Raw genomic sequence first — 16,698 nt, 5'->3', positions numbered from 1 at the left:
GCCAGGATGGTCTCAATCTCTTGACCTCATGATCCACCCGCCTTGGCCTCCCAAAGGGCTGGGATTACAGGCATGAGCCACTGCGCCCGGCCATAACCTGCATTTAAACATAAGAAAACATCAGGCCAGGCGCAGTGGCTCACGCCTGTAATCCCAGCACTTTGGGAGGCCAAGGCAGGTAGATGACCTGAGGTCAGGAGTTTGAGACCAGCCTGGCTAACATGCCGAAACCCTATCTCTACTAAAAGTACAAAAATTAGCCCAGCATGGTGGTGGGTGCCTGTAATCCCAGCTACTCCGGAGGCTGAGGCAGGAGAATCACTTGAACCCGGGAGGTGGAGGCTGCAGTGAGCAGAGATAGCGCCACTGCACTCCAGCCTGGGCAAAAGAGCAAAAGCGAGACTCCGTCTTTAAAAAATTTGAAAAAAAAAAATCATAAGGAAACATCAAATAACCCTTAAGTAAGGAACAGTCTGTAAAATAACAGGCCAGTACTCAAAAAAAATGCCAAGATCATTAAAGACTGAAAAATTGCAGAACTGTTCCAGACTGAAGAATGTGACAACTAAATGTGAAGAGTAATTCTGGATAAATAGAATCCTGGGCCAGAGATAGAACATTCATGTTATAATTAGCAAAATTTGAATGAAATCTATAGATTGGATCCTGCATCAATGTTAATTTCTTATTCCAGGGTTAAATGTGATGTTTACAATAGAGGGATCTGTGGGTAGAGTATGGGAATTCTTCTTACTGTTTTTCAGAAATTCTTTTTATGTTTGAGACAGGGTCTCGATCTATCACTCAGGCTGGAGTGTAGTGCTGTGATTCTGGCTCCCTGCAACCTCTGCCTCCCGGGTTCAGTCAATTCTGCCTCAGCCACACAAGTAGCTGGGAATACAGGCATGCACCATGACACATGGCTTTTTTTTTTTTTTTGCTTTAAATTCAGGGAAACGTGCAGAATGTGCAGTTTTGTTACATAGATATACATATGCCATGGTGGTTTGCTGCACCCATTAACCCATCCTCTAGGTTTTTTTTGTTTGTTTTTGAGACAGAGTCTCTCTCTGTTGCCCAGGCTGGAGTACAGTGGCACCATCTCGGCTCACTGCAAGCTCCACCTCCTGGATTCATGCCATTCTCTTACCTCAGCCTCCCGAGTAGCTGGGACTACAGGCGCCTGCCACCATGCCCAGTTAATTTGTTTTTTGTATTTTTAGTAGAGACAGGTTTCACCACGTTGGTCAGGCCGGTCTCGAACTCCTGACCTCGTGATCCGCCCACCTCAGCCTCCCAAAGTGCTGGGATTACAGGCGTGAATCACTGTGCCTGGCCTTTTTTTTTTTTTTTTTTTGAGGAGTCTCGCTCTGTTGCCCAGGCTGGAGTTCAGTGACACGATCTTGGCTCACTGCAACTTCCATCTCCAGAATTCAAATGGTTCTCCTTCCTCAGCCTCCTAAATAGCTGGGATTACAGGCGTGCGCCACCACACCCAGCTAACTTTTTATATTTTTGGTAGAGATGGGGTTTCACCATGTTGGCAAGGTTGGTCTCGAACTCCTGACTTCAAGCGATGGCCTCACGAAGTACTGGGATTACAGGTGTGAGCCACTGTGCCTGGCTGGTCCTTTTTTTTTTTTTTTTTTTGAGACAGAGTCTGGCTCTGTCACTCAGGCTGGAGTGCAGTGGCATGATCTTGGCTCACTGCAACCTCTACTTCCTGAGTTCAAGCAATCCTCATGCCTCAGCCTCCCTAGTAGCTTGGATCACAGATGCACACCACCAGGCTAGGCTAATGTTTGTATTGTTACAGAGATGGGGTTTCACCACGTTGGCCTGGATGGTCTTGAACTCCTGACCTTAAGTGATCCGCCCGCCTCGGCCTCCCAAAGTGCTGGGATTACAAGCATGCGCCACCATGTCTGGCCTCCTCATAACATTTTTAACAGCAGTTATAATAAATCTGAATGCACACCATGTAATGCCTATGGAACTAATAACTAATCTTCTATTGTGCAGTGCTACTAGTCATATATATAGATGTTTTTGTGATTCTCAAATACAAAACCCACCTAAAAGCATCATATATCCAGATATTCACTGCAGCCTGAATAGCAGATTGGGAACAACTTAAACATTAGTCAGTAGGTGACCGGTTAGTTGTGTCATTCTTTTTGAGACAGAGTCAGCTCTGTCGCTCAGGCTGAAGTGCAGTGGCAAGATCATAGCTGACTGCAACCTCCGCCTCCCAGATTCCAGCGATCCTCCCACCTCAGCATCCCAAGTAGCTGGGACCACAGACGTGCAGCACCACGCCCGGCTAATTTTTGTATATTTTGTAGAGATGGAGTCTCGCTATGTTGCCTCGACTGATCTTGAACTCTCAGGCACAAGTGATGCCCCCGCCTCAGCCTCCCAAAGTGCCGGGATTACAGGCATGAGCCACTGAGCCCTGGCCCCTAGTTGTGTCATTCTTACAAAGAACATCACGCAGCTGTTACCGAGGACTTCCCATTAGTCTTGATATGGCACAATCTCCAAGACACTTAAAGTATAACACACCCTACAGTGTGTATTATGAATTGCCGTTTGTGTGAGGAAATGATTATATTCATACATAAGTTTATAAATTCAGAAAGCATTCCAAAATTTCATAGAGTATCCAGGGGTAACTTTGCCTCTAGTGTTGAACTAGAGGTGGGAGGAAGATTTGATTTCCACCACGTGCCCTTTGGTGCCTTTTGAATTCAGAACAATTTCTATTATTTATTAAAAATAAAATACCAGCCGGGCGCGGCAGCTCACGCCTGTAATCCCAACACTTTGGAAGGCGGAGGCGGGAGGATCACTTGAACTCTGAAGTTTGAGACCACCCTGGGCAACATAGTGAGACCCTATGTCTACAAAAAGAAAATAAATAAAGTAAAATATCACGTGTTACGGAATCCCTGGTATTTGGCGGGACACTGGATACTGGAGACAACTGTGGAACTCTTTGGAAATTTACCTTAACAGGGAGTCCTCTCAAAGGCAGGAATGACTCTACAAGGGTGAGTTTTCAAATCTGCCATGGGGGCCTCGGGCCTCAGCAGCATCCAGAGCCCTACGGACGGGCAGGTTCTTACGTATCAACTCCCATGCACCAGTTCTGTAGCTTTCTAAAGGTATCCAGCACTTTCTACCTTGCATTCTATCTTCATCTTCGCTAGGCCTCACAGCACCGCATGATCCCGGGGGAGGGTGCTTATCAGACTCGCGTGTGTCCCCACGGCACCTAAGGCACCGTCAAGCACACGGTCCAGAAAGCTCCAATGAAAGACATAAAAGGGTGAACCCGGGGGGCGGAGCTTGCAGTGAGCGGAGACCGCGCCACCGCACTCCAGCCTGGGCGACAGAGCGAGACTCCGTCTCAAAAAAAAAAAAAAGAAAGGCATAAAAGCAGCAAAGAAAGGAGACTGAGGGGCAAACTGCGAGAGTAGAGGCGGGAGGAGGCCCACCGTACGCCCTGCCCCCCCGGAGCACAAGCACCGCCTGCGTCCTGGGCTCCCGGGTCCACAAAGCTGGGCCCCACTGAGCTGCGACACCTCAACCAAGGAGCACAGTCGGCAGGGAACAGGCTCCTCCCGTGCGCGATGACGCCACGGCCGCCGCGCGAGGGGTGGGACCGTAGGCGCCGTGCAGCCATGGACCAATGGACGGGCGCCAGACGACCTGTGGCCCAATGGCGGAGGCGCGCGGGCACGCTGGGGGCGGGCCGGACGCGCCGACTTTTCCAGAAGACCCGGATAGTTCCTCCTAGCCACGCCGCGCCGGCTCTGGGCTCTCAGCATCGTTTCCTTTTCCTCCGCTGGAGCAGCGATGGCGGCGGTGAAAACCTTGAACCCCAAGGCCGAGGTGGCCCGAGCGCAGGCGGCCCTGGCGGTCAACATCAGCGCGGCGCGGGGTCTACAGGACGTGCTAAGGACCAACCTGGGGCCCAAGGGCACCATGAAGATGTGAGGCGGGGCTGAAGGGAGGGCCGGGTGGGCACCGCGCGCCGCCACGCACCTGGCTGGCCCGGGACCGCGGGCTGGAGCCCGCCGCCTCGGAGCTCCGCAGCCGCCCTTCTCCGCGTCCTTCGGGGTCGGTCCTGTTCTCTGCTAAGCCCCACCGTCCCGGCCATTTCTTCCAGCGTCGATGCCGTCTCCGGGGAGAACAAAGCGGCTCTAGAGCGCGGCGTTCCCCGCCCTTTGGGGCTTCCAGGCATCCTGAGGACTCGGCACAATCTCTGCGGGGACGGGGTGGGCACTACACCTGTTCTCCAGCCTCGGGAGATAACTAGCCCCATATCCCTGGCTCCGTAAGATCTGGGAAGATCTCGTTTTCTAATGGGACTTTTAGTTATCGTTGAAAAAGTCACAGTCTGATTCATTTCTGTCCCTTAAACAGGCTCGTTTCTGGCGCTGGAGACATCAAACTTACTAAAGACGGCAATGTACTGCTTCACGAAATGGTGAGAGGTGCTCTGCTCTAGGTCAGAATGGTCTTGATTTTCCGTAGATTGTTTGCTTTGTAGAAAGATTTGCAGTGTCCGTTTTCAAGGTAGGAAAACATTTAGAAGTGGCATGTAACCAGTAATAGTACTCACAGTGCCTGGAGGCTGACAGCTCTGCCTTTGAATCCCTGCTTTTTTGCTATTCACAGTCTGGGCTAAAGGACTGTAATTGTATATTAAAGTTAATTATTATAAAATTTGAAAAATTAAGAGAGGTTGACACAATCACTTGGGCAAAATGCATGAGAATGATTTTCTTCTTTTTTTTTTTTTTTTTTTAGTTTTTATTAGATGAAGTGTTGCTCTGTCGCTCAGTGGCACAATCTTGGCTCACTGCAACCTCCACCTCCCGGGTTCAAGCGATTCTTCTGTCTTAGCCTCCCAAGTAGCGAGGATTGCAGGCTCGGGCCACCACTCCCAGTTGATTTTTGTATATTTAGTAGAGAGAGGATTTCACCGTGTTGGCCAGGCTGGTCTTGAACTCCTGACTTCAGGTGATCTGCCCGCATCAGCCGCCGAAAGTGCTGGGATTACTAGGCGTGAGCCACCGCACGCAGCCGGTCTTTCTCTTTTTAAAACAGCAATTTCTGTGTTAGGTCTCATCTCCATCTCCAAGTGGAGGGGATTGAAATCTCTTTGCAAGTCTTAGGGATGGAGAATATGAGATTATTGAGGGGAGTATGCGTTTTACTCATCCCCTAAATTCCCAAAACTTAGCAGTTCAGGAACAGGAAATGATTTCCTGCTGATTTGAGTTCAGAATAATACTTGGGGTTTTGCTAGTAGTGTACCAAGCTATCAACATCCAAATGAAATATCTTTAGTAAGGACTTGCTAACCTAGGAGGTGTAGTGTTTGTTTTTAGTGGGCTCAATAGTGGCCCGTGTTGGAAAAGTGGAGCTACAGTTAAACTTGACATCAGAATTGTTTGGGGGCTGGGTGGGGTGGCTCAAGCTTGTAATCCCAGCACTTTGGAAGGCTGAGGGCTCATTTGAGGCCAGGAGTTCACGACCAGCCCTGGCCAACATGGTAAAACTCTGTTTCTACGAAAAATACAAAAATTAGCTGGACGTGGTCCTGCACGCCTGTTGTCTCAGCTACTCCAGAGGCGGAGGCAGGAGAATCGATTGCTTGAACCTGGGAGGCTGAGGTTTCATTGAGCCGAGTTTGTGCCACTGCACTCCAACGTAGGTGACAGACACTGTCTCCAAAACAAAACAAAAAATTATTTGGGTTTTAGTGTGTGAGAAATACAGCATAAGTAGAGAGAAGCACATTGAACATTTACAATTTAAGAAATAATTATAAAATGGACACACACAACCACTGCTGTAGCTAAGAAATAAATTGTTGCTACCACCTCAGAAGTCTCCTCCCACTGGAACTTCTCTCCAATCTCCAGAAGTCTTTCAGTTTTCTTTGAAAAAATTACAAACCTACAAAAATAATTATGATGTGTGTGCCCTTTAGGAGATACCTGACTTATTCTCACTAGAGCCATACACTTGCCATAAAGAGGCAAGTATGTAAAATTATGTTTTACTGTTAACTGGTAGCTCTGTCATTTTGAGTTAACTTTTACTTAGCCTCAAGCTTCCTCATCTGTAAAGTAGAGATAACCTGGGAAATAAGTTACACATGAAAAGGTTTCAATCATAATTGCATGTGCGTGATACCTAATCGAAGTAATTTGTAGCCAAACACTTGGGTAGCTTTTTCAAGTAGATAGCACTTAAAGAGGCCCTTCCTACATTTTGTTTGTGGTATATTTAGACTGCTTCATGTTGTTTTAAGTGATTCATTCTTTGTCTACTTTCAGCAAATTCAACATCCAACAGCTTCTTTAATAGCAAAGGTAGCAACAGCCCAGGATGATATAACTGGTGATGGTACAACTTCCAATGTCCTAATCATTGGAGAACTACTGAAACAGGCGGATCTCTACATTTCTGAAGTATGCACAACTCTTGTTTCTGTAATATTTTATTGTATATAGGAAGTGTCTGATACTTATTTATACAAATTGATGTGCTGTTAATAGCTGAGGCCATACGGTAGAACTAGGGGGCTTAAATCTGGGTCTTTGTCCTGATCTAAAACAAATTGTGACCTTGGACAGGTTATGGAGCCTTTCTTGGCCTGAAAATAATTTTGTAATGAAGTTGCATTGCCTATGTGATTTGTATCTGTCCTTAGTGTAGATTAATAATTTAGATCTAAAAGTGGAATGTTAGGACTAGGAATATTTGTTAGGAAAAAAGCATCCAAAAGCTTATATTTGGATAAATTCCACTTTTTTAAGCCCTGACTAGTTCCAAGGTTAAAACAAACCTCAGTGAGTATGAATCTGTTGTCAGAATTTCCTGGAAAAAGAGAGCAGTCTTTATTTTTATTAGTAAATGATGTGAATTAGTTTGAGATTATCTATAGAAAAGATAGAATATGCCAAGCGTGGTCGCTCACACCCGTAATCCCAGCCGAGGTGGGCGGATCACCTGAGGTCGAGAGTTCGAGACCAGTCTGACCAAGATGGAGAAGCCCCATCTCTACTAAAAATACAAAAATTAGCTGGGCATGGTGGCCCATGCCTGTAATCCCAGCTACTTGGGAGGCTGAAGTAGGACAATTGCTTGAACCCAGGAGGCGGAGGATGTGGTGAGTTGGGATTGTGCCATTGCCTCCAGCCTGGGCAACAAGTGTGAAACTCCGTCTCCAAAAAAAAAAAAAGAAAAGATAGAATAATGTTACCATCTGTGAGTTGTTGGTTGGGACACAGTGTCGGTTTTGAAATGATTCAGAGTGGTTTGCACAGTGAATACCCAAGTGTGCTTTATAGTTTCCTTGGCTTTGACCCTGTGCTAGAGCATTACCTGTTCTTCTCCTCTGCATTGAAAGGAATATTTATCCTTTTAAATGTATTCAGAAAGCCAGCACATTATATTACCTCGTGTTCAAAGGTATGATGATCCAGAATACCCCTTCAGGAATTAACTGAACTTTGTCATGAACTGTGGTTGCACCTACTTGAAGATGCAAGTGTTAATGTGTGTTTATTGTAGGGCCTTCATCCCAGAATAATCACTGAAGGATTTGAAGCTGCAAAAGAAAAGGCCCTTCAGTTTTTGGAAGAAGTCAAAGTAAGCAGAGAGATGGACAGGGAAACACTTATCGATGTGGCCAGAACATCTCTTCGTACTAAAGTTCATGCTGAACTTGCAGATGTCTTAACAGAGGTATGTATTAAATGTTGTCTGTGTCTGGTATAGTACACCTATATAGAAAATCTCTGATAGTAGAAACATGAATATAATTCCCAATTTCAATTACAGAGTGCTGTATAGGTTCGTTTTTGGGGCAATGATACCTAATTTGTGTCTCTAAAATGAGGAAATTCAAATAATAGTATATGTAACCGGGTTATAAAAGTAAAATTGAAGCTTTCATTAAAAGATTTATAAAGTGGAGATTTTGTTATTGTTACTAGAAAGCTTCCAAGTTGGCCGGGCGCGGTGGCTCAAGCCTGTAATCCCAGCACTTTGGGAGGCCAAGACGGGCGGATCACAAGGTCAGGAGATCGAGCCCATCCTGGCTAACACGGTGAAACCCCGTCTCTACTAAAAAATAAAAAACTAGCCGGGCGAGGTGGCGGGCGCCTGTAGTCCCAGCTACTCCGGAGGCTGAGGCAGGAGAATGGCGTGAACCCAGGAGGCGGAGCTTGCAGTGAGCTGAGATCCAGCCACTGCACTCCAGCCTGGGTGACAGAGAGAGACTCCGCCTCAAAAAAAAAAAAAAGAAAGCTTCCAAGTTGCCGGTATTTTTAATAAAACAAGAGGAATGTTAATTAATGTTAATGTTTGGGAATTACAGATTGAGATTTCAGAAATGTAAATTACTTCAGTTGTTGCTGTTTACATATAATACATTCTGTTTGCTCGTAGGAAAAGACTTAAATCAGTGTATAATTGTAAAATGAAACTGTCTACTTTAGCCTTCGGAAAAGCAACATGTTTCTGCTGCTGTAAATTGAATTTACTTAATGGTTATGCTCCTCCAATTGCAGGCTGTAGTGGACTCCATTTTGGCCATTAAAAAACAAGATGAACCTATTGATCTCTTCATGATTGAGATCATGGAGATGAAACATAAATCTGAAACTGATACAAGGTAGGTGGTAGAATACTGTGAAATACTAATGATCGGGCGTGGGGTCTTACGCCTGTAATCCCAGCACTTTGGGAGGCCGTAGCGGGCAAATCACCTGAGGTCAGGAGTTCCAGACCAACCTGGCCAACATGGGGAAACCCCGTTTCTATTAAAATTACAAAAATTAGCTGGGCGTACCGGGCGTGGTGGCACGCGCCTGTAATCCCAGCTACTCGGGAGGCTGATGCAGCAGAATCGCTTGAACCTGGGAGGTGGAGGTTGCAGTGAGCTGAGACCACACCATTGCACTCCAGCCTGAGTGACAACAGCGAAACTCCGTCCCAAAAAAATAAAAAATAAACTGTGTTTAGAAATTTAGGGGTGCTTTGTACAATATATGGTTGGTTTTTTTTTTTTTTCCCTGAGACCGAGTCTCACTCTTGTGGCCCAGGCTGTAGTGCAGTGGCACAATCTCTGCTCAACTGCAAGCTCTGCCTTCCGGGTTCACGTCATTCTGCTCCAGCTTCCTGAGTAGCTGGGACTACAGGTGCCCGCCACCACGCCTGGCTAATTTTTTTTGTATTTTTAGTAGAGAAGGGGTTTCATCATGTTAGCCAAGATGGTCTGAATCTCCTGACCTCGTGATTCGCCTGCCTCGGCCTCCTAGAGTGCTGGGATTACAGGCATGAGATCGTTGGCAATTTTAAAAATATCTTTGGGTATAAAATGTTGTATATTTACCTGAAGATGTAAGTTGGATAAATTGCTAGATGAATATTGTTTTTACTTTTAGTAATATTTTCTCCTGAAATAAGGTGAATGTGACGTTATATTTATAGTTAGAATGATTCTGAAAAGTGAATGACATCAGTCATTTGGCATTTATTGAATTGCTAGGTAACGAAGCATAAGGAGAAGTAGTAGAGAAATTTAAAAAATTTTTTTCAAAGACTTAGAAAATGTTTGTGTTTTCTTTTCTTTTTTTTTTTTTTTTGTGGAGAAAAGAGTCTCCCTATGTTGCCCGGGCTGGTTTTAAATTCCCGGGATTAAGGTGTCCTCTCACTTGTGCCTCCCTAAGTGCTGGGATTACAGGCGCTTGGCAGAAAACATGTTTTTAAAGGACGTCATCACAGTTTGACAGCCTACTAGTGAGATTATCTCTGCAGACTTTTCTGTACAGCATAGGATCTTTAAGTAATTCAAGAAATAGGCTGGACGCGGTGGCTCATGCCTGTAATCCCAGCACTTTGGGAGGCCGAGGCAGGCAGATCACAAGGTCAGGAGATCGAAACCATCCTGGCTAACACAGTGAAACCCCATCTCTACTAAAAATACAAAAAATATTAGCTGGGCATGGTGGTGGGCACCTGTAGTCCCAGCTACTCAGGAGGCTGAGGCAGGAGAATGGTGTGAACCCAGGAGGTGGAGCTTGCAGTGAGCCGAGACGACACCACTACCCTCCAGCCTGGGCGACAGAGCGAGACTCCGTCTCAAAAAAAAAAAAAAGAAATGGGACTGCATGAAATATCAATACCTTCTTAGTTCAGTGTTTAACATATTATACACCCATGTGAAAATCAATAACCGTAATTTTGCGTGTGTTTGAACAGCTTAATCAGAGGGCTTGTTTTGGACCATGGAGCACGGCATCCTGATATGAAGAAAAGGGTGGAGGATGCATATGTCCTCACTTGTAACGTATCATTAGAGTATGAAAAAACGTAAGTTTATAGCCCATTAACAGTGAAATCGAGGAGCTTCGTATTTTAGGGGAGTTATTTTTTGTGAAACTTTGTTTCCCACTGTAAGGACAATAATGCTCAAATTGGTTTGGGGGAGTTACAGGAAATAGTCTCTGAAGATGTATAAGGGACAGGATTGGAGCTCAGTGAACTGTTAAATCTTAGGACTAAACCATTGTCAGAAGCTACTTTCTTAATGTTTCCCTGCTTTCTGTAACCTTTTTTTTTCCTTAATAGAGAAGTGAGTTCTGGCTTTTTTTACAAAAGTGCAGAAGAGAGAGAAAAACTCGTAAAAGCTGAAAGAAAATTCATTGAAGATAAAGTTAAAAAAATAATAGAACTGAAAAGGAAAGTCTGTGGTGATTCAGATAAAGGATTTGTTGTTATTAATCAAAAGGTGAGAATGAAAACCCAATGTATAAATAATATGTGTCATCCTTTTTGCTTTCAAGGTGAAAGATGTTGAAATTAATTTTATTTTGTTACAGGGAATTGACCCCTTTTCCTTAGATGCTCTTTCAAAAGAAGGCATAGTTGCTCTGCGCAGAGCTAAAAGGAGAAATATGGAGAGGTATCTGAGTAATTTGACTTTTACTCATTTTGCAAGTGAATTGGGATTATTTTTCCTTACAATTTATTTTCGGGTTTTTCAACTGTACAATGAATTGTCATTAACTATATTCACATTGTGCACCCCGTCAGCACTGTCCATCTCTAGGACTTTTTTCATAATCACAAACTGAAACGGTATACCCATTAAATAGTTACTCCCCATTTCTCCCTCCCCCTTGCCCCTTGTAAACATTATTTTACTTTTTGTCTCTGATTCAGTATATTTTTTCCCAAAGAGCTCACCACAAAAAGAAGCTTTTTAAAAATTTTTTTTATTTTATTGTTATTTTTTGAGACAGTCTTGCCCTGTTGTGCAGTGGTTCATTGCAACTTCCACTTCCTGGGTTCATAGGATTCTCCACCTCCCAAGTAGCTGGGATTACAGGTGTCTGCCACCATGCCCACTGAATTGTTTTGTATTTTTTTAGTAGAGATGGGATTTTGCCGTGTTAGCTAGGCTGTTGTCAAACTCCTGGCCTCAAGTGATCCACCCACCTCAACCTCCCGAAGTGTTGGGATTACAGGTGTGAGCTCCCATGCCTGGCTAATAAAGAGTTATTGTCCACCTTTAGATTTCATTTGCTGACTTGGGGAGAGTGGTTTAAATGGAGGGTTAAGAGAAAATACTAGTTTTCAGCTGGTTGATGGCAAATGGAAAGGCTTAGATTAAAGTACATTTTGAAATGTAATTTTGTGTATAATTCTGGAAAATTCCTTCCTAAAAATTACTGGTCTTGTCTTTGAAATTCACTGGTAACATTGCTTATCCATCTCCCGTAAAATGCTATTTCAGGCTGACTCTTGCTTGTGGTGGGGTAGCCCTGAATTCCTTTGACGACCTAAGTCCTGACTGCTTGGGACATGCAGGACTTGTGTATGAGTATACATTGGTAAGTGTATTTTCTTCTTCAAGGTAATAGAACCTTTTAGCTCATAAATTATTTTTGTTTGTGTGAGATGAGGTCTCACTCCTGCCCGGGCTGGAGTGCAGTGGTGTGATAACAGTTCACTGCAGCCTCATCTTCCTGGGTTCAAGTGATCCTCCCTCTTCAGGCTCCTGAGCAAATGGACCACAGACATGTGTGCTACCATCCCTGGCTAAATTTTTTTTTTTTTTTTTGGTAATTTTTGTAGAAACAAGTTCATACTGTGTTTCCCAGGCTGGTCTTAAACTCCTGGGCTCAGGCTGTCCTTCACCCTCAGCCTCCCAAAGTGCTGAGATTACAGGCATGAGCCACTGTGTTCATGAAGTCTTGAGCAGAAAAATTAATTGAAATTCAGGATCAGATTTTTGTTTATATACATTTTGAAGGTTTATTTGTAGTAATGGGAAGCCATTGATGGGGAAAATCCCATTTCTTTTATATGTGATTTTTCAAAAGGAGATAATTTGCTTTAATGTGATGAAGTTTGTTCCTTATTAATATGCTGCTTGTCATTCTCTGTAAGTCCCTCTTCTGTCTTCACTCTGCACAAATCCTGTTTTTGAAAATCATATTTTTTCTACACATAGGGAGAAGAGAAGTTCACCTTTATTGAGAAATGTAACAACCCTCGTTCTGTCACATTATTGATCAAAGGACCAAATAAGCACACACTCACTCAGATCAAAGATGCAGTGAGGGATGGCTTGAGGGCTGTCAAAAATGCTATTGATGATGGTAAGATCCTCACCATATTTCAATTCTATTATATTGTTTTTTTTTGAGACGGAGTCTCGCTTTGTCGCCCAGGCTGGAGTGCAGTGGCCGGATCTCAGCTCACTGCAAGCTCTGCCTCCCAGGTTTACGCCATTCTCCTGCCTCAGCCTCCCGAGTAGCTGGGACTACAGGCGCCCACCACCTCGCCCGGCTAGTTTTTTGTATTTTAGTAGAGACGGGGTTTCACCGTGTTAGCCAGGAGGGTCTCGATCTCCTGACCTCGTGATCCGCCCGTCTCGGCCTCCCAAAGTGCTGGGATTACAGGCTTGAGCCACCGCGCCTGGCCCTATTATATTGTTTTGCTGGTCTGAAAGGCATGGCCGAATACTGTGTTCTTTTATCAGTAGTTTACACAGCCAGACACCATGCAAAAGCAGTCTTCCCTTTAGAATGGCCAATGGTATGCTGAGATTTTTCATAGCATATCATTATTAAAGGTGAATACAGATAAATGAAATAATACTGATCTGTTGAAAGAGCTGCCAGCGGCTAGTGAAGCCATTCTGTTGAAATATTCTCCTATTTGATATGTTAGTCGCTTGTATTTTGTCGTAGTAAATTTGTAAGAAATTAATGGCTTTCATATGTGTATTTTAGTTGTTGTTCATAATTAGTTCTGCAGTTTTCTTAGCATTTTTCCTTTTCCCCCATTCAACAGGCTGTGTGGTTCCAGGTGCTGGTGCTGTGGAAGTGGCAATGGCAGAAGCCCTGATTAAATATAAGCCCAGTGTAAAGGGCAGGGCACAGCTTGGAGTCCAAGCATTTGCTGATGCATTGCTCATTATTCCCAAGGTGTGCATGCTTTTAACAGTCAATCTTCCAAAAGATTTAGCTGATCAAACCTTTTTGATGATGTGGGCTTTATTCATAATGTGGATTTTGGATAAGCAAGTTTGATCAGTTTTCTTCCTGACGCTAGAACAGGTATTCCTCATCATCCAAATGTATTTGGTTTCTCTGGGAGGCCTGAATAACTGACGTTTCAGATAACAAGAGATAACCTGTAGTTTAATATTTGCAGTATTAGGGGTTATACTTGAGTACAAACTTGCTTTTTGCTTTTGTTTTAAACTGATATTATTTTCTATTATATACTAATTTTGAGATATAATTTATGACTGGTATATTGCTGCTGAGTTTGAGGTAGATGAGAGAATTGATCAGTAACTTGTGTCTGGTTATTCTCTGAAGGGAGCATAAATGTTCTGTCTTCAGCAATGAGATTTTTTTGTTTTTTTTTTGAGACGGAGTTTTGTTCTTGTTGCCCAGGCTGGAGTGGAATGGTGCGATCTTGGCTCACTGCAGCCTCAGCCTCTCAAGTAGCTGGGATTAGAGGCACTTGCGACCACACCCAGCTAGGTTTTTGTGGGGTTTTTTTTTTTTTTTTTTTGTATTTTAGTAGAGATGGGGTTCCACCATGTTGGCCAGGCTGGTCTCGAACTCCCGACTTCAGGTGATCCACCTGCCATGGCCTCCCAGAGTGCTGGGATTACAGGTGTGAGCTACTGCACCAAGCCGAGATTTTCTTTTTTTTCTTATCTTTTTTTTTTTTTTTTTTTACTATCAGTTATTCCTGGTTTCTCAAGAATTAAATTTGTTTACTTTAGGTTCTTGCTCAGAACTCTGGTTTTGACCTTCAGGAAACATTAGTTAAAATTCAAGCAGAACATTCAGAATCAGGTCAGCTTGTGGGTGTGGACCTGAACACAGGTAAGAGAATGCAACTGTTGTAGAGGGAAAACTAGATGTAATATATGTGAGTTGAAGCCAGGAAAGATTGAAAATGGGGACCAAAAAAAATATTTTGCTTTGCAATTTGACACCAGTACTATTAGGGAACTCTGGGTTCTAAAATACGATAAAATAGGATATTAATAAAAAATGGAATGACTAGGTATAATTAAGGGACTAGAGTAGACATGAGTAATTTGGGGATACAATTTTGGAGATGTTGAGTGGTGGTAGATGGTTCAGATTAATGTTGAAGGATTTGCATACTGCATTTGTCTTACTTAGTTTTTAATCAAGTACTATGATAAAATAGATTTGGTGATTATATTCCTGGATGAAAACCAGCTAAAGATAGCAAGTAATGCCAGAAAAGGGGATCTCGAAATGTAGTGAAATGGTGATAGCCCTAATCTTAGTTTCCTGTAAACAAAACAACACAAATTAAGTACAAAGTAGGAGATAACAGGTACATCCATGCAGTATGTGCAAGACCTATTGTTGTCAACATTATTATTTAATAGAAAAGGTTTCTGGAATGAGGGAAATGATAGTCCATTTTAGCCAGATGATAGTTGAAGTGCTATACTTCAGTATGAGTAAACAGAAATCTTTCCAGAAGAAGAGAGGGGGTGCTCAGGAGTTCTCAGTAGAAGTCAGACACTCATCAAATATTGTGGACAGGGGTCATGGTTTAGAGTAGAAAATTGGGCTAACAGAGAAGCTTTGAACTCTCATAGTTAATACTGGAGGAAATGAGTCATCAGTGATAAGCAAAGCCACACACAATATTGTTGGTTCTTATTGACTGAACTTACTTTAAGAAGATTTGGTTGCCTTTTAGGTGAGCCAATGGTAGCAGCAGAAGTAGGTGTATGGGATAACTATTGTGTAAAGAAACAGCTTCTTCACTCCTGGTAAGTTTGGGAAAATGAAAACTAAACTGTTAGAGAATCATACTCTTCATTTGGTGTGTTCTGTTTAGTTGCTCCTTTCCCCCCCCCATGAATAATGTAACCAGCTGGAAGTATGGAAACTGAACTAGCCCTCTCTGATGTTTAGAGGGGAAGGGGGAAATTTAATTGGATGTAATGTGTACAGCTTGGTTGGAAGTGGGAAGTTGAGTCGAATTAGGACTCCCAATCATCTGAGCCATCTTATTTTTGTCCCCCTTTCAGCACTGTGATTGCCACCAACATTCTCTTGGTTGATGAGATCATGCGAGCTGGAATGTCTTCTCTGAAAGGTTGAATTGAAGCTTCCTCTGTATCTGAGTCTTGAAGACTCTGCAAAGTGATCCTGAGAGAATACAGCTGTGGAATTTTTGTCCAGGCTTCAAATGATTTCCAAAGGAATTTTCCCATATGACAAAAGGAGAGAACGCTGGCATCTGTTGAAATTTGGAAGTTCTGAAATTACAGTATTTTTAAAAATTGCACTGAAGCGTATACACATAAAGCAGCTCTTTTACCCAGTAAACAGGATGTTTTGCTTTAGCAGCAGTGACATAAAATTCCATGTTAGATAAGCATATGTTACTTGTTATTAAATATTCCTTGAAAAGCAAATTTTAATGGCTTAATTTTATGTAGACGTATGTTAAATTATCCAACAGTACCCTATTGTTAAGCATTTGGTTTTAAAATTTTTATGCTAATATAAACAAGTAATTTAAAATTTTGAAAGCATCCTTGTTAGTGTAAATTTCTGAGTAAATGCATTGGGTCAGTTGGACTTTGAATGCTTTTGAAATGGCTTTGCTAAAATGCTCGCCCCCCTCCACAAAGTTAAGTTGTAGGAAATGGGAAGAGGAGTAAGCTAGAGGCGAGGAAGTTGAGAGAGAGCTGCAAGTGTAAAGAGGCAAAAAAACAGGCAGAGGTAAAGAGATGATGCAAGGCATGGTGACTAAGGGCTATGGTTATTGGGTGAAATTTGAGATTTGTAGGCCGACTGTGTTTTCAAGCTTCTGAACTTTTGCTTATGCAAAATATCCCAAAGCCTCTAATGTCATATTTTTCTCACTCAAATTACTGCGTTCCACGAGATTATATAGTTGGTCTATCTCAGCAGCCCTTGAAGGTGAAGTTGTGTGTTACTAGGCTGTTTTGGGGGGTCAGCAGTGGCCTGAAGTGAGTTGTGCAATAAATGTTAAGTTGAAACCTCCTTTCTGGTCTTGGCAATGGTATGACGCACAAAAGCAATCTTAAGGGGAATGTAAACTGTCCGAAAGTTCAAA

General features: G+C 43.2%; 2 protein-coding genes across 7 annotated transcripts in view; one reads left to right on the top strand and one right to left on the bottom strand.

Moving 5' to 3' along the window:
• The window catches only part of PSPH (phosphoserine phosphatase), a 44,990-nt gene extending 41,384 nt beyond the window's left edge, over window positions 1-3,606 (bottom strand). For 3 of the 5 annotated variants that reach the window (XM_017867313.1, XM_017867312.1, XM_017867314.1), the window contains exon 1: window positions 3,011-3,599. Coding sequence is in view for 2 of the 5 variants with exons in the window: in XM_017867311.1 (XP_017722800.1) it covers window positions 3,186-3,192 (7 nt within the window). In the remaining 3 variants the exon portion in view is untranslated. Of the gene's footprint in view, window positions 1-3,010 lie in introns of all 5 variants that reach the window. The other 2 variants (XM_017867311.1, XM_017867310.1) reach the window with 2 other exon arrangements.
• Window positions 3,607-3,647: 41 nt separating this feature from the next.
• On the top strand, window positions 3,648-16,625 carry CCT6A (chaperonin containing TCP1 subunit 6A). 2 transcript variants are annotated; one of them, XM_017867303.1, is made up of 14 exons: window positions 3,648-3,998; window positions 4,432-4,495; window positions 6,357-6,491; window positions 7,597-7,770; window positions 8,598-8,701; window positions 10,291-10,401; window positions 10,660-10,819; window positions 10,911-10,993; window positions 11,828-11,924; window positions 12,548-12,695; window positions 13,393-13,526; window positions 14,342-14,444; window positions 15,307-15,379; window positions 15,641-16,625. In XM_017867303.1, the coding sequence occupies exons 1-14, from the start codon at window positions 3,862-3,864 to the stop codon at window positions 15,711-15,713; spliced, it is 1,596 nt and encodes a 531-aa protein (XP_017722792.1). In that variant the 5' UTR covers window positions 3,648-3,861; the 3' UTR covers window positions 15,714-16,625. The 2 variants fall into 2 exon arrangements, with proteins under 2 accessions (XP_017722792.1, XP_017722793.1); XM_017867304.1 differs by lacking the exon at window positions 3,648-3,998 and adding an exon at window positions 4,017-4,342.
• Window positions 16,626-16,698: the final 73 nt, after the last annotated feature.

This window comes from Rhinopithecus bieti, unplaced genomic scaffold, assembly GCF_001698545.2.
Source record: "Rhinopithecus bieti isolate Rb0 unplaced genomic scaffold, ASM169854v2 scaffold_3947, whole genome shotgun sequence".
NCBI lineage: Eukaryota > Metazoa > Chordata > Mammalia > Primates > Cercopithecidae > Rhinopithecus > Rhinopithecus bieti.
This window is presented reverse-complemented; position numbering and strand designations above follow the sequence as displayed.